Here is a 17,853-nt window from a genome sequence, read left to right as displayed (position 1 = left end):
TTGAAAAAAAAAAAAAAAACTTTGTGTAACCACAAAAGAATGCCTCCGGCTGTGGAAATGGCCAATGGCACCCTTAAAATAAAGCCCAGAAGCTCCCAGGCTTTCCTTGGGGTAGACGGCCCTCTCAGAACTCCAGGGAATATGGTTCTGAGCCAGCACCTTTCTCTGCCCTAAGAACCAGAGGTTCAGCTGGCAGGGTGGCACGTGCCTGTAATTCCAGTGACTTGGGAGGCTGAGGCAGGAGGATTGTAAGTTAGTGAGACGCTGTCTCAAAATGAAAGGGGTCAGAGATGTAGCTCAGTGTAGGGTACCTGGATGCAGTCCCCAATACCGCACAAAAGACAAAATAAAACCAGGAAAAAAAAAAAAAAACCCTCGGCAGTTCGCCTAGGGTCACTCCTTACTTGGACTCTGGCCATGGCATTCAGATCTGTTAATCAGTTAACACTGTTAAAGTCAGCTGCAGTTTGAAATCTTGATCTGATCTCAGTGCAGACAGGTTCTGCACAGGGTGTTCAATAAGCATTAGGATAAAGGGGACTGCAGGAGCTCCGAACACACAAAAAGAGGGGAGTGTGAGCATAAATTAGAAAACGACTACAACTTCTACCCTGAACCTTTTTAGGGCCATCACAAAGTTTTAGGGCCCCCTGTCCTTCCCCTCCTGCCCAGGATGGACTGTGCTGGCAACTCCTCCAGCTCAGGTTCCTTGTCAGGAAATCGCTCCTCTGAAAAACAAACTCGGAACACTCAGCACCTACACCTCAAGACTCTGAATGAGAGATCAGCACTACTGACTCTAGAAATGACAACTGTCGTGGAGTAAATAACCCTTTTTTGGGGGGGGAGGGGCGGATAACTCTCACTAAGCTGCCCAGGCTGTTGAACTTGTGGGCTCAAACAATCTTCCTGCGCAGCCGTCAAGTAGCTGGGACTACAGGTGGGCACCACCAGTGCCTGGCTGAAGATTAACCTTTGAAGCGTGCTTTGCAGTTAAGGCGAGAGGCTGAATACAAACCCCATGATTTGAGCACAAGGGAAAAAACAAAAGGGAAAGGAGAAGCTTCGGGGTGCAAACAGGAGCCGGGAAATGCACCTTCCTGCCGGGCTTACCCATCCCTCTCAATAATAAAGGAGCACAACCTACACATGCACAGGATTCTCTGGTGGCCTGATATGTGCATGTGACTTGGCTTCAGTCTGATCTCTATACTAAAAGCTTTTAGTATCAGAGAATTCTTGCTTGTAAAAGTAAATCTGGGGCCTGCCTCTTTTTGTTGGCCTCCTAGTAAACCATGGAGCTTTCTGAAGTTAGATCACAGCCCAGATTTCAGCCCAGTCTCCCTAGAAAGAGAAGGAGGGCTACAATTGTTCCCAATTTTTGCAAGTCTGTTGGGGGTGGGGCATGACTTCACTGATAAGGAAGTCACAGAGGATCTACTCTAAGGTGGGTCTAAAGAGCTTCAGCTGACCTTTATCCAGGCATGTATTTCCTGCTTGAGTCAAGTTCCCGGTGTTCAATGGTTGTTTCTCTCAACACAATGCTGTATTGTGTATTTCTATGGGTCTCTGTCCATCCAGAGTTCCTTTCAAGCCCTCATTTGTTAGTTTCTGGAGGCTGAACTATTCTTTCACTACCTTGACTTAGAAACCCAACCTTCAGGCTCAAAGCCAAAGTGCCAGAAGCAATGAAGCCTAAACCACAGGGTCTGTTTCAGTCTGAGGCCCTAAGCCCTGCCCTTTCCTCTTGGTAAATCAATCTCAAAAGAAAAATGTCTCTAGGGAGAAACCTGTTAGCCAGCCTCTGGCTTGTTCCTGTTATTTACATGATCAAGAAAAGAAGAAACTAAGCAAGTAAACTACTTGAGGACTTAGGGTCAGGTTCTAAATTTCCATCATAGCTCCTTCACGTAACAGCTGTGTGACTTTGGATGACTTGTTGTACCTCTCTGAGCCTCAGGAGTTGTTGAGAGACTTAAAAGGCAAGGAGGCTGCACCAACACATGTAAATTAAGATAATGATCCCTAACTGGGATTGCCTAGAGGCCTTTCATTAAAGTTCCTTATAATCCTATAATCATGTACATCTTCGTAATCACCCTAAAATACATTTTCAGTTAGGAGCTCCATGATCTCTTCCCTTAGGCTGGGCTGTTTTCTCCCTAATTTATATGTAGCCCAGGAAGATTGCTTACAAATCCCACATGCCATTAGGGCTCACCCTGATGAACCAGATTTTCTTCATTGCTGGCTCAGGCAGGACCCATGCTAAGATGAGAACCCTGAGAGCTGACACTTAATATTAGCTCAGTGTTTTGCAGACTTCATGTACTCAATAAATAGGTTTTTTGGTTTTTGCTTCCAATAAAACAGAAAATACCAGTGTGTTTGATATGTAGTAAGGCAAGTGGAGTTTCATGGCATTTTTGTTTGTGCGTGTGAACTTGGTCTTAATGTAAAATGTATTTCTTACAGTGCATCTCAGCCAATGGCGTGATCAAAAGCTATTGATGAAGTATTTGGGCGTCAGGGCTCCAAGAAGACCATTTGCTCCTGTCTATGTGGTCTGGGCTGCAACCTGATGGCCCACTGGGGTGATTTTTCTTCTCTCCAAACTCAGCTACATTGTCAGAGAAGCCCCCACCAACACCTGGCAGCTCATGGCCAGTTGCACCTGCAGCCCTTGGGGCTCCACCTGGAGTCTGGAAACTGCAAACATGGCTGCTCAGTGCTCCAGGAGAGCAGCCTGTTCTACACTTTCCTTTGCTCAGAGAGACAGAACCTCATGCAGGTATGGAGATGAAAATGCGAGGGGTCCAACGTTTCTCTGCACAGGGCATATTTATATGAGTGCTATGGGTATTCTTAAAAATCACTTTTTTTCTCTGGTTTCTTGTCTGGAGAATGATAGCTCATAAAATAGTTTCTATTTCTTTCTTTCTTTTTTTTTTGGAAAGCAAGAACCTCAGATAGGTATGGAAATGAAAACACTAGAACCCCAAAGGAAAGTCTGTCCCCCACTTTCAGACCACTTGCAACAGCAAACAGTACACAGACTCCATAAAGGCTCACCTCTCCCTGTGCACAGGTATCTGCATTTGTGACATTCCAGGAGCCCCTCCGCCTCCGACTGGTAATATTCCACTTCCTCTAGTCCAGGCCTGGGGTGCGAGGGCACATATCTCCCCGAGGTGGGTTCACTATAACTGAAAAGCACACACAGCCATTAGGAATGGGCCTCCAATTCAGTGGCTCAGTCGGTATTAGAACTCTTGACTCTTCGCCATGGGCCTGAAAGTTACAGAATGTGCAGAACAGAAACAAGCTCTGCCACAGTATTTCAGACTCCAGAGGCTTCTTTGGTTTAGTGACACCACCAAACATCTAAACATGTGACCCAACACGGCTAGTTAACCCCAAGACCGATCCTGTAATCCTGAACACCTAAGTGCTGCCTTGGATGCTAGGTCGTCTGCCTGTGGAAGCTGCCTAACCAGGGAGGGAGCTGGGAGCTGCCTCTAAGAGTTGAGGTTCTCAGTTCGGCAAGGACTAGGCCTCTCAGAACTAGTGTGTATTTACAAGACTATGGAGTCCAGGTTGGCATGCTCTTCTGTCTGTGGTTACTGTGGAAATTCTCCAAGAAGATGGGAGCTACAAACAACTTTTGAGATCTTCCTATCTTCTCTTCCTCCACCAATCCTGGCACTTTCTATCTTCTTTCTCCCACATTTATCTAGCACATTCTGGGTTCTAAGATTCAATAGGAGGCTGCATTCTACTTGCTAGGCTCCAGGGATCTTTCTAGAACACAGAACTTACCTTAGATTTGAAATCCTTAAACATTTAGTACTGCACAGTAGGCCTTTGCTTATTTCTCTACACTTATAGCCTCAGGCTCACAGACCCAGACTCAGTGAAACTGACCTTCGCCCCAAAAGATGACGTGCTCTCCCATGCCTCTGGGTCACTGCAGACACTTCCTCTGCTTAAAACACCTTCCACCTTCCTCCTTCAGCCTTCCCCTTCTTATTGCTTCTCTAGAACTCAGCTTGTGGTCCTTCCTCTGGAAAGCCTGCCTGAGCCTGCTCAGGAGCCCAGCTCTGTTCTTTCCTAATCCAAGTTTCTCCTGCAGCCCATTTCACACTGTGCTGCATCTGACCTGCTGACCTGTCATTCTCGTATACCAGGCTGTGAACACTAAGAGGGTAGATCTCTGCAGCCCTGTCCCGCCAACCTATCCATTAAATAAATGCTTAAGTAGAAAATAGACAGGAATAAATTGCCCTTTGGTTTCAAACCTCCAATTGGTGGTGAGCAAAAGAAGCGAAAAATGAAAGTATTTCCTTCACTCGCTTTGGAGTGGGGGAACTGGGACTCTAGTTTATAAGGAAACTTAAAAAGGCAGCCCTCAATTTTCCTAGTCGTGCAGTTGCTGTACAATGTGGCTTTAGTCAGAGAAACAATAGCTAGTGCCAATCTTGGCTCAACCTTTGTCATACTAGTTGGTTTTAGATAATGTAACATAAACTCAGGATAGTAGCTTTACAGCTGTGTGGACACAACTGCGAGAGACTGGGCTCAGCTTTTGAGTCCCTCAGTGGAAGCTGTGTATGAAAAAGCAGGAGGCAATCATTGCCACAGGATCTGTGTGCCTCCTTGTTGGGGATGGCAGGAACAATATCCTATCTATTCAGTCCACAGCACTGGTCACATTATTTGCACATTCAGTAACATTTGTGAATTTGGATGAAATGTTAGCTTCCTAGAAGGGCACATGAGGACAAGGGTTCTTCCATCTCCACTCTCCCCTAGCGCACATGATCTTCCAGAACATCATGATCTTTGTTCTACCGGAGCTTATGGGAATTCCTTGTTCTTCAAGGTAGGGATAGCAAAGTTTGTTCATTAAGGAAGGTGGGGTCTCAATGTGAGATTTGAAAGAGGCTGCCTTGAAGACCTCACTGACGAGAAGGAAACAAATCTATGTCCTTCCGTGAACAAAGTTTAGGTAGATTTAGTTCCTTGGTTAAAAGTGTAGCTTCTCTCCCAGCTGTTTTTGAAATGCATATAGCCCTAAAGGGGTAACATGTTAAATTATTAACTCTTCATGGGGCTGACTTTATTTGGTCCTGGACACCAGGGACCAGGACTTTGAAAGTTGAGGAGGAGCTGTATGGTGGTGCTTGACTGTAAGCCCAGAAACTCAGGAGGCTGACAGAAAGGTGGCAAGTTCAAGGCTAGTCTCAGGAACTTGGCAAGGCCTTGTCTCAAACATTTTTTTTAAAACGGCAGACTGGGAATGTGGCCCAGGGGAAAAACGCCCCTGGGTTCAATCCCCAGAACAAGAGGATGAGGAAGAAGAATTAAAGGAGGAAGGGAAGAAGGAAGAGGAGAGTTAGAAGAGTCAGGGTCTTAAGCCCTAAGGGGCGGTCCTGATAGGGTAGGGAATGGTGTCAGGGAAGAGCTTCACGTGAACCTGGCTTTTCCTGTCCTGGGGCCCTCTTCCTCTTTACCTGGTCTCAGCCCTGCCACTGCCAAGAGGAGTGCTTTCTGCTTTATCTGGGATTGGTGGGGACACCCTACGCTTTCCTTTCTCTCCAGGGTCACTTCCGAGGGCACAAAAGAGAGAAATGGTATTTCCTCTTTTAAATGGGCTTTCTAGGAAGCCAGGGCAGCGCAGATTGGCCTTGGCCGTGGTCGCAGGGCCCCGTGTCCCCAGCAGTCCCCTCACCTTTGTGGTGCATGGCGACCGAAGTTCTCCTTCCTCGGGGCGGGAGGCTCCGGGGTTTCCCAAGGCCCGGGCCAAGGGGGTGGGGCTGCCTCCCAGGTCGGTCCCCGAGTTGTGTCCCAGGTCGGTCTCGGGGCTGTGTCCCGCGTCCGGCTTTGGCGAGACTTTTCCCAACCTCTTTGCTCACTTGAGCGATGGCCCGCGTCCCTGTGTCTGTCCTGGTGGGGGTCTCGGTCCCTCCCTCTGTCCCGATCCTCTCGCCGGTCCCTGTCTCGATCCCCTCGCCGGTCCCTGTCTCGATCCCCTCGCGGGTCCCCGTCCCTCCGCGCGTCGTCCCCATTCCTTTCCCTGCGCCGGTCCCCGGCTCTGTCCCGCGGTCGCTCAGGGTGGTGGTCTCGGTCCGGGCGGGGGCGCCGGTCCGGGTCCCGTTCTCTCGGTCGAACCCGGGGCTCGCGAGTCCCCAGCGAATCTTCCATGGCCCGGTTCCGTGTCCCCGCCCGAGAGCGACAAGTTTCCCGGGCAGGTGGCCAAACTCAGCGGCAGGGAGGGCGGCAGCACACCTGTGCGCACGCGCAGCTGGCCTGGGAGCGCTCACCTGTGCGCGTGCCCCAAGGACTGAGTGTCCTCCCCTGGTCAGCCAGCTGCGGCCGTCACCGTGTGGGTGGTTATCACCACGCAGGACTTTCCATCTCTGAAGTATTTTTTCATTCGATTTTTAAAATATACAAAAACGTCATACAATGCAAAGAAGCGCAAAACGTATCCTGACCATCCTGATACTTGTCCGAAGGTGACAGACAGCAATGACTGAATTCCTCATGCTGCAAATGTACCTCCAAAGGTTTGTTAAGCCCATCAGAAATATCTTTTCTTCAGACACTTCTCAAAATAAGTAAGAATGGTCAATAATTATACGAAAAAAAATGTTCCAAATTTTAGCCATCTAGGAAATGCAAATCAGAATTACTTTGTGATTCTGTTTCCCCTCAGTCAGAATGGCTTTCACCTAAGAATACAAAACCACCAAAAACAAAACAATAAAAGCTGGAGAGGATGCAGGGGGGAAAAGAACCCTATATACCTATGGAGGGAATGTAGATTAATACATTAGTCAATCAGTACAGAGGTGCCTCAGAAATCTAAAAATAGAACCACCACAAGATCTAGCTAGGCCACTCCTCGTTATATGCTCAAAAGAATTACAGTCAGCATACCCATGCTTACCGCAGCAGAATTCACAATAGACATCTTGTGGAATAGATGCCGGCAATAGATGCATAGATAAAGAAAATGCGGTGAACATATACACAACCCAGTGTTAGTCATAAAGAAGAATGAAATTATGTCATTTGTAGGAAAATGGGCGGGGGTGGAGATCATAATGTTAAGCAAGATAAGCCAGACACAGAAAGACAAGGGTTTTGTTTTCCTTCATATGTGGAATCTAGGGGGAGGAAAAGATGTTGTGAAAGAAGCAAGGAGACCATTAGAGAAGTGGAAGGGGATCAGGGAGAGACGATCAGGGAGAGGGGCTCATATATGATCACATGTGTTATCTGCATGCATGAATGTGCCACAAAACCCCATTGTTTTGTATAATTAAGATGCACTGAAAAACTTAAATTGTTAAAATATTCCAGTAATAAATAATAAACAAAGCAACAATGATAAAAAATAAATAAATGTCATTTATTTTGACATAAAACAGCTCTAAAATCCTAAGCTCAGTATTCCGTTGTCATGGCATAAATGCTCTCCCATGTCCAATTTCGAGAAAAATTGGTTTAAAGACTGGCTCAAAATTCCTAAAAATAATACATAATAATTGTATGTATCCATGGAGTAATGTTATAAGATGCAATCAGGAAAATTAAATCAGGATAATTAACACTTCCATTATTTCTTTGTGTCTGAAATCTTTAAATTCCTCTCTTCTAGTTTTTATACAGTATCCGGTAGTGGACTGCAGTCTCCCTACTGTGCTGTAGGATGCTAGAACTTACTTTGATCTAACTGAATGTTGGTACCATTATCCCATTATCCTCTATCCTCTGCCTCCCTAACCTTTCCAGCCTCTTATAATCACTATTCTGCTCTTGCCTTTGAGATCGATTTTATTCTAACATATGAGTCAACATGCGGCATTTATCTTTCTGTGTCTGGCTTATGTCACTGAACATAATACCCTCCAGTTCCATATCCTAGGTGCTGCCTTCCCTGGTCCTTCCAGGGCAGATAGGGAAAGGCAGCCACCTCCGACCTCTTTTACAGGGGCACTGATCCCATTCATGAGGGTGGAGCCTCATGACTTAATCACTCCCCCAGAGACCCTATGTCTTTTTAATAAAATTTTTTTTAGCTGTTGATAGACCTTTATTTATTTATACGTAGTGCTGAGAATCGAACCCAGTGCCTTACACATGCCAGGCGAGTGTGCTATCACTGAGCCACACCCCCAGCTTGAGATCTTATCTCTTAATACTAACACATTGGATATTAATTTCAACATAAATTTTGTTAGGGATACCAACATCCAGACCATGACATCCCTTCCCCAAATTCATGTCCCTTGCACAAGCAAAATATAGCCACTCCATCTCAATAATCCCCAAGTTCTTGTTCCAGCCCAAATTCAAAAGTCTAAAGCCAAAAGTCATTTAAATCAGATATAGATGAGACAAACAGGTGTGTACCTTGTAAAGCAAGCTCCACCAGGGTGGGAACTTACAAATGGCGTACATGATACTTGTTCAGTGAACGAATGAATGATGTTGTTGAATGAATGGGAGGGGCCACACAGATGCCATGTCTCCAGGAAGCTGGCTCTCTTAGACATCCCTAGGACTTTGTTCTCAGGGTTCTTGGTCCTTTACCTTCTGTTTTCTCTTCTCCTTTCATTTGTGCCAGCCATTGCTGGGACTCTTGCCCCAGCCTATTGAGGACAAGGTCTCTGAGTCATTTATAAATGCTCCCCCAGTGTGCACTCAATCAGGATTTGTTGAATGGATATATGGACACTTTGATATCACCTTTGTCTCTCTTTCTTTGGTATTGGGATTGATCTATGGGTGCTTTGCCACTGAGCTACATCCTCAGCCTTTTTTTAAAAAATTTGAGACGGCGTCTCACTAAATGCTAAGGCTGGCCCTGAACTTGTGATTCTCCTCCCACCTTCCGAGTCTCTGAGATTACAGGCATGTGCTACTGGGCTCAGCTGCCTTTGCTTCTCTTTAGGAGGGTTTTGTGGAGCAGGGAGGACCCAAAGGTGTCTTTGCAGAGGCTGGGAAGTTTATAAATTGGAGGAAAGTTTTTTAAATGTCCTGTTTTGTCTTAACTTCTCCATAAATCAATCCTCTGTGGCAGGTAGCATTTTCTAAAAAAAGGCCACAACAGTATTTCCAAGAACAGTCCAAGAAATCTGCTGCTTCATCAAAAAGGTAGTCAAATATGGCATAATGAGTCCCACGGTTATGTATTATTATAATGCACCAATTAAAAAAGGAGACTAACTTGATATTCCCACCCTATGAGTCTGGGCAGGTCTTTGTGGCTTCATGGACAAAAAAAAATCAGAACTGGCAACCCAGTTTTGGGGGCCCAGTGCAAAATGAAAATGAAGGGCTCCGGTCCAGATATCATTAAAGAATTTCAAGGTGGCGACAGCAAGGTGTTAAAGAAACAAGAGGCCCTTTTAAATCACGAGGCCCTGAGGGGCTACCCAGGTCTCATCCTCTCAAAGGTGGACCTGAACAGAATGCAGCAGAATGTACTTAGTGACTTCTGAGGCTCACCATGGAAGGTGGTACAGTTTCTTCCTGGCTGTCTCTGAGGATGCTCCTCCTTGGAACCCAGCCACAATGGTATAAGGAATCCCAAGTGACGTGAAAACTTGTTGTGTATGTGTTCTGGCCAATAGCTCCAGTTAAGGTGATAATAGTTTTTATAGACTAATTCTGTGTACTCAGGAAGATCACAGGTACTTTTTATTTTCCACAGCGTCATGCAAAGGTATTATAAATAAAACAATTCTAGTACATGTAAATGTTGATGAAATGTCAACCATACAAGTGAGAAAGGATCAAGAAAGAACACTGAGGGAGTCCAGTGAAAATCTCTTGGGTTTACTTAATTTTGGTTTAGCTTATGCTATTTTATTTGTAAAAGAGATGGTGATGAGTCAATGCCCCGATCTCTCTTTGCCTTTAATTAAAAATAAAAGATTTTTGGCTATTCCACTGTTCTTCCAGGAATCCATGGTAGATATTATGCATATGGAGGAAGGGCACAACAAGGGCAGGAGTTCTCTTCTGAGAAATTCCCTTGAGTAAATTCCAACCAAAGCAAAGTAGCAGATGGCCAGAGCAGAGAAAAGGAAAGTAGTTGCTATTTGCATGTTGAAGATAATTTTCCCAGAACAAGAAAAATGAGGCAGGTGCAGTAGTACAGGCCTGTAATCCCAGCAGCTCAGGAGGCTGAGGCAGGTGGATCACAAGTTTGAGGCCTTAGAAATTTAGGGAGACTCTGTGTTAAAAAATAAAAAGGACTGGGGATAAAAAGCTCAGTGGTGAAGTAGCTATGGGTTCAATCCCCAGTAACAATCCAGTAACAATGACAAAAACCAAAGAGAGAGAGAGAGAGAGAGAAACAAACCCATGTTTAAGATTTTATTCATCTCAATACTCATTGAGGGAGTCAGGCAGATATTACAACAAGGTCACAAACAATTGCAAGAAGAGAGACCCACTTATAGGTCAAGTGTGATGAAATGAATGTACAAATGGAAGCAAAACTGCTTTTTTCCAAAGAGGGAAAGGAAAATCAATTCAACTTCTACAAGTCAGGATATAATTTGAATGTATAGAGAAAGAAGTTTTTTTGTATTGCCATCAGTCACCTACAATTTACAGAACGGAAGAACATCTCAAACACAATGACAGACTTGAATCAGGAAACTTGGAGGGGTGTCCTCTAGACAATGCATACTTTCCCCCTGAAGTTCCAACATAAAGGCATTGAATTTCCTTTAGCTGGAAAAAACAAGATGCTAAGTGGTCATAAAGGTTTTGGATTTGGGAAAGTGTTGCTTGAGTTTAATCCTGAAGTGAAATAGTATCCGTGAGTGGTTCTAACTGAATCCATTTGGAACAGAGCCAACACATTTGTATTTTTGAATAGTTTCATTAGGCACCCTATTTGAGAACCAGTAAGTATATTTTTCAAGTGTCTCAGTCTTTTTGTATTGCTGTAACAAAATACCAGAAGCTGGGTACTTTGCAAAAGAAAAGAGTGTTATTCCACCCACCAGAGGCTCAAGAACACACTGCCAGCATCTGTTAGGCTCTGGTGAGGGTCTCATGGAGATGACATTACAATGGTGGGAGTGCATGTGGAGGAGATCACATGGTGAGACAGGAAGCAAGAGATCAGAGAGGGGCCAGGCTTGCTCTTTTTATAAAGACCTACTCTCATGGGAACTTAGGCACTTCTACCAGACGTGTATTCATTCATTCATGAGGGTAGAGCCTCATGACCTAGCTATCTTCCTCTAGGTCCCACCTCTTAAACACTACCATGCTGGGGACCATACTTCCAACATATGAACCTCTGGGGGACAGATCATATCCAAATCATAGCAATAAGTTAGCATTCAATTTTGTCCTAAAGAAGAGCCTAGCGTAAGAAGAATTAAATATGTAACTACTTTCTTTTTAGAAAATGAAAGTTTCTATTAGTTTTGGCATATCCTATGGAATTTGGGGGGCAGACAGTTTACCAATTTGAGTGTTTGAGTATTTTCCTTCAGACGTGAATGTAGGGAAGTCCTTGCATATTCCCTGTGTGATCTTCTGACTCTCTTCCCCTCCCCGAATATTTTGTACTTGCTGCCAGACCCCAGACACAACCTCTGGTGGCAGAGGGGATTGAAGGCAAGGTTAGTTCCCCTGCAGGGGCCCTCGCAGAGAGAGGAGAGCTACAGGGAGAGAGAGCTGGCCAGCAGGGAGCACTGCAGGCCAGGCTAGGACAGCTCAGCCTGGCAGGCAGGAGGCCCCAGGGCCACACCTGCCGCTCTCCTCAGCCTGAGCATTTCCTCGACCTTCTCTGCCTGGAGTTCAAGGTAGTTCCAAATTTTCTGAACCTCACATGCTATATAGGTGAGCTTAGGAAGTCACTCCACCCTCAGTGCCCAAGTGTCCTCATTTACAAAACAGGGATAATTGCACCTACCACACAGGATTAAATAAGCAAGAGTGTGTACAAGTCAGAGCAGTGCCTGGCACATGTGAATACTATAAATGCATTAGCTACTATTCTTGCCATTCTTACTGTTATTGTGCACTATGGATATAATTGTGATAATAAAATAGTCCTGACCTCAGAAAGCTCAAAGTGTCATGAGGGAGGCAAATAAGCAAATACTGCCTAATAGAAGAAAAAGATGTATGTGGTGGATGGACAGGGTATGGAGACAGAAGTAACCAAAAGCAGCTTTAAGAAGAAGCAGGTGGATAAGGAGCACTTTTAGGAATGAGTGAGACAGACAGACCTGGGACCTGGAGAGTCAAGGCAGAAAAGAACATTCTAGGGCTGGGATTGTGGCTCAGCGGTAGAGTGCTCGCTTAGCATGGGCGGGACCCAGGTTCAATCCTCAGCACCCCATAAAAATAAAGGCATTGTGTTGTGTCCATCTGCACCTAAAAAATAAATATTAAAAAAAGGAAAAGAACATTCTAAATGAAGACAACAGCAGACAGAAAGCAGGTAGGTTTGGGACATTTACGTTCAAATTCTTCCATTTGGACCACAGCAGTGGGAGCAAGGACAAAAGGGAGAGAAAGAGACCGAAAAGGCAGGTAGGAGCCAGATCATTATAAGCCTGGAAAGCCAGGATTTGCCCTTGGACTTACCATGGAGGGTCTGAGGTCTCCAAGCAAGTAAGTGTACACACCTCCACTGTGGTATAGGGAAAAAGTCTTAGAACTTCTACTCAATCTATGACTGCTATCTTTTGGGGAATTTCTTTTTCTGAATCTGAATGATAGTGTAAATGATCTATTAGTGGCTTGTAGACACATAATGTGTATACAAATGCTTGCATATTGGAGTACATTTCAGGTTTGAGACTACAGGCTGTGTGGAGCCACCAGATGTGACTTGCAATCAGGGAAGTATCTCAGTCACATTTGTCATAGAAATAACAATCCAGAATGTTCTGGAGGGATAGTAGCCCCTAGTCAAGGGTCTGGAATTGTGGATGGAAAGAAAGTAGACTTGAGAGATCTTTTTTTTTTTTTTTTAATTGTAGTTGGGCACGATACCTTTATTTCATTTATTTATTTTTATGTGGTGCTGAGGATCGAACCCAGGGCCTCGCATATGCCAGGCAAGTGCTCTACCCATGAACCACAATCCCAGCCCCTCGAGAGATCTTAATGAATGTAATTACTTATGTGAGAAGGAGCAAGTGATCAACAGCATCCAATGTCCAAGAGCAGTGAGTCACTAGATGTCAAAAACTTAGAATACTCAGTGAATGTCATGTACTGGTAACTACGCAATTTTTATTACAGAAAAGCTAAGTAAGTTCAACACTGGAAAGTGTCAGTTATGTTTGGAGATTGCCAATGACCTTGGCCAGGTCAATTTCAGAGGATTGCTAGGAAGGAAGGGCCATTGCCAGGAGGAATGGAACATGGAGAGAGGTTATTTTTCTGGAATGAAGAGACTTCAGCGTAACTATAGGCTCGTGATGAAGAGGATAAATTAAAACCCTTTTTCTTGTCAAAACATTCATTTAGAACTGTTGAAAGAAGAACTTTTCTACAAGAATGTAGTGAGCAGGTGTCAGGGATTTATAGCTCCTTATTGGGGGCAGAGCAGTATGGTAAATGGCTCAAAGGCATTTGGGAGACACTCAAGTAGGAAAGGCTAAGCACTAACATGGACAAAGCACTTCCAAAACTGATTTATGTCTTGCAGGCAGCCTTGCCAACAGCTGCCTCTTTTGCCCAGAGAGAGCCAAAGAAGGAGGTTTTGGAGTTGGAGGCTTGGGAAATAGGCTGTCCTGAAGTCCTTGTGAAGTCCTTGGGAAATAGGAAGTCCCTCTGAAGAGAGTTCTTCCTCTCTGCCCTTAACTGATATCAAGTTAAAGACTAGAAGATTTTTACTCTGGAATGTTGAGGTGGGTTGATTGAGAAAGATGAATCCAGAAGAATCAATGAATCGATGTATTTGAACAGATCTGATGGAGAGATCAAGAACAGCCCTCTTATCATTTGACCTGTAATTTCAAGTTACTGTGAATGATGGATTGTATAGTGGTATCTCTTGCTGTATAACAAATTGCCCCCAAAACTTAGAGTCTTTAAAAAACAATAATTATTTATTACCCTCAGAGTTTTTGAGTGTATTAGTTTCCTATTGCTGCTGTAACAAATTACCACAAATGTACTGGCTTAAAAAATTAAGAGTTCGTGAGATCAGAAGTCTGAAATGGGTTTATGGGCTAAAGTCAAACATTTTTCCTCTGGAGGAACTTCTAGAAGCTGTCCACATTCCTTCGTTCATGGTCATGTATGTGTGTCTCCCTTGAGGTTGCAACCAAGAGGTTGGCAGCGGCTTAAGAGTTTGCTTCTAAGGTGACACACTTACACAGAGGGCAAGGGGATGCTGGTGCCAAGTGTCCTCATGACATGGTAGCTGGTTTTTCCCAGGTCAAAAGATCTAAGAGGTCAAGGTGAAAGCTTTAAAGTCTCTGATCTTTGTCTGAAAAGCCACATGCCATCACTTCCACAATAGTTCTATTGGTCACACAAGTCAGCCCTTACTGAATGTTGGGAACAGCACCTAAGAGTCCCAGAAGACTGGAATCATTGAGACCATGTTGAAGACTGGCTGTCCCTAAGGTTAATAATCACTCTTTTCTGATTATGGAATCCTTACAAATTTTTCTAAATTGCAGACTTTTTCAAAACATTTTCTGTTTTCAAAAATGTCCATAAAAGCATGCATATATGTGTGTATTTATACAGCACTAGTAATGTAACACTGTAAAAAACAACCCCTCTCCTAAAAACAAACTATTTTCATTTTTGTAAATTATTCAGTGGGTTTTTGTTCTATAATTTTTTAATGTATTTTAATATTGATGGCATCACAATATACATAAAAATTTGCAGTGTAAAAAGAAGATGGAATCTCTGGATCCAAGTTGCCTGAGTTTAAAGCCTGGCTCCACCACTCATTAGCTGTGTAAACTTAAGGAAATAGCTTAAATTTGCTTTGCCTTGATTTCCTTGTCAGCAAAATGAGGGAAATAATTTGTTAAAATATGCAACACATCTAAAACACTGCCTGACTTGGAGAGGGACAAAGAAGAGTTTGCCATTATTATTAGTTTTCTTAGTATTGTATCATACAATACAAGACAATATGGATTGACTTGTGTTTTCCCTCACAAAAAGATATGTTGAAGTCCTGACGTCAGCGGTATGACCTGTGCTGTTCTCAGTCCCACCTCTACCAGGAGTACTCTGCTGTTGGTAATTCTCACAATTGTCCCAGGGGGAGGTAATTAAATGCAAGAGGCAGGCTTGGCCCAAAGAAGATGCAGCTGACTCCAAGAGCCAGCTTGTAATAAAATCTAGGCACCGACCAAGTGGGCTTGAATGGACCCTCAAACCTCTCGATTCAGCCTTGTTTTGTTTTGGGGGGCACATGTTATCCCCAGCACAGTGCAATTTCTACCTCCATCTTCCCTTCTCAAAACAAAACAAAACAAAACAACTGCCCAAAGTAAATTTTTGACATTGAAGGACAAATGGTTTATTACCTCCCCAGTGGAACTGCCATAGGACAGGACTATCTTGTTTTCACCACTATGTCATGCCTGGCATGTGGTAAGTACTCATGAATATGTATTGAGCAAAGGAATGAACTTACTCATCTTTCAAATCTATTATTACTATTTTGGATTAACAGTGGCCTTATAGTAGAAAATGATGAAAATAGAAAAAAGTGTAGAGAATAAATTAATATCACCTATAAAAATAGCCACCCATAAACCTACCATCCCTTATTCCAAATAGTGTTGATTTTATTTTCAGTAACTCTGACTTCCAGTTCTCTAGGTTTGCTATTGTGAAAGTGATCTAAGATAGTGCAAGGTGGGAATAAAAAATAATAGTTCATAATTTCATTATGGTTGTCCTTATGGTATGTCCCTATGTGTTCTGTCCTTCAGCCCTTCTGGTTCCTAGTGGCCATCGGCTCTTGCTTACCTCCTTGTCGGAGAGTGTAATGGGATCTTAGATGTGGTGAAATTTGAAAAACCAAATCAGTCTTTAAAAGTAAATCCATTTTTGGCAGTTCCTCTGGGTTTGGGATGGGGAAAGGAGATAATGGCGGTATTACAACATCAAATAAACAAGCATGGTGTGTTGGGTTTTGCAACTTCAAAAAGGCTGAGAGGGATCCCAGCCCTGAGACAGTAGTCCTATAACGCTATGTTATAGCAAATAAGATGTGTTGAGCCTCTTTACACTGTAGTCCTACTAAAATGTCTGTCTTACTGTTTTGTGCTGCTATAACAATACCTGATTCTGGGTAATACCTGATTCTGAGTAATGTATAAAGAGATCTATGTGGATCATGATTCTGTGGTTGACAAGCCAGCTCTGGTGAACTGTCCCCCACCTTCAGCTTCATCACAACATGGTAGAGAAGCAGAAAGGGATACAATCATAGGTGGAAGGGGCCAAGCATGTGAGATGTCCGGCTTTATAACCAACTGGTCTCCTGAGAACAAATTCAGTCCTGTGAGAACTACATCAGGCCTCTCTGGGGTGGTGGCCCATAACCTAAGTACCTTCCACTAGGCCCCAACTCTTGGAAGTTCTACCACCTCAACACCACCACACAGGCGACCAAGCTTTTAGCATATGAACTTTTATAGGACTTACTCAAACCATATCTAAAACCTATAGCAAGGGCTCTCTTTTGAGTTTTGAAAAGTTTTTTTTTTTTTTTTTTAACAATCAAGAACCTAATTTAAAACTTCATGTTTTAAGTCATTTCTCAGCAATGCTTTGACATCATTGTAGAAGCCCCCTTCTTTGTCTCAATTTCAACAGATTGGGACTGGAAAACAAATTCTCTGATGAATCTTTCCATTTCATCACATCAGCACTGATATTTGCTCCCCATTATGGGTTAGATTGTGTTTCCTCAAGTTCATTTGTTGGAATCTTAACTCTCTATACCTCAGAATGGAACCTTATTTGGAAATAGCGTCATAGCAGTTGTAATTAATTAAGACGAGGTCCTACTGAAGTAGATTTGGCCCCAAATCTGATATGACTAATGTCCTTATTACATGGGAAATTTGGACACAGACACACCTACCCAGCCAGGGTAAGCTCCCTGTTAACATGAAGGCAGTGGTAAAGGTGATACACTTATTAGCAAAGAAACATCAGAAAACCACCAGAAACTTGGGAAGACATATGGAACAGATTCTTCCTCATAGTCCTCAGAAGAAACCAACCCTTAATCTTGGGCTTCTAGCCTCCAGAGCTATGAGATAATATATTTCTATTGTTTAAGCCAATCAGTTTTAAGTACTTCTGTTATGGCAGCCATAGGAAACTAATATACTCCCTTTTGTATGACCTCGAGAATTCATAGAATCTTGGTAAATTAGAGATTTTCATATTTGGGGTCTTGTTAGTCATTCTAATTTCCATTCTACCACTTTGGAAAATGGTAGTACTCAGACAAAGCTGAAATTTTCTAAGTATATTTTCAATAATGTGGTGTTATTATATTCATGACTATTCAGATGAAGATGAAATATGAACATAAATGAATTTTTAAAATATTTTTTTAGCTGCAGATGGACACAATACCTTTATTTTGTTTATTTAGTTCTTTTTTTTTTTTTTAATGTGGTGCTGGGGATTGAACCCAGTGCCTCACGCATGAAAGGCAAGCGCTTTATAACTGAGCCACAACCCCAGCCCCATATGTGATTTTTAAAAGTTGGTAAATAGGGCTGGGGATGTGGCTCAAGCAGTAGTGCGCTCGCCTGGCATGCGTGCGGCCCAGGTTCAATCCTCAGCACCACATAC

General features: G+C 43.5%; 1 protein-coding gene across 5 annotated transcripts in view; it reads right to left on the bottom strand.

The window, feature by feature from the left end:
• Marveld3 (MARVEL domain containing 3) overlaps window positions 1-17,853 on the bottom strand; it is a 34,603-nt gene that overhangs the window by 11,541 nt on the left and 5,209 nt on the right. Inside the window, exons 1-3 of one of the 5 annotated variants that reach the window (XM_015496111.2) lie at window positions 8,422-17,653; window positions 5,732-6,734; window positions 3,073-3,206 (exon numbers count right to left, since the gene is read on the bottom strand). In XM_015496111.2, coding sequence (XP_015351597.1) covers window positions 3,073-3,206; window positions 5,732-6,204 — 607 coding nt within the window. In that variant the 5' untranslated portion in view covers window positions 6,205-6,734; window positions 8,422-17,653. Of the gene's footprint in view, window positions 1-3,072; window positions 3,207-5,731; window positions 17,661-17,853 lie in introns of those variants that run through there. The other 4 variants (XM_015496112.2, XM_048792694.1, XM_015496113.2 and 1 more) reach the window with 4 other exon arrangements.

The sequence above is a fragment of the Marmota marmota genome, unplaced genomic scaffold (genome assembly GCF_001458135.2).
Source record: "Marmota marmota marmota unplaced genomic scaffold, marMar, whole genome shotgun sequence".
Taxonomy (NCBI): Eukaryota; Metazoa; Chordata; class Mammalia; order Rodentia; family Sciuridae; genus Marmota; species Marmota marmota.
Note: the sequence above shows the minus strand (reverse complement) of the source record. Positions and strands in the feature narration are given on the sequence as shown.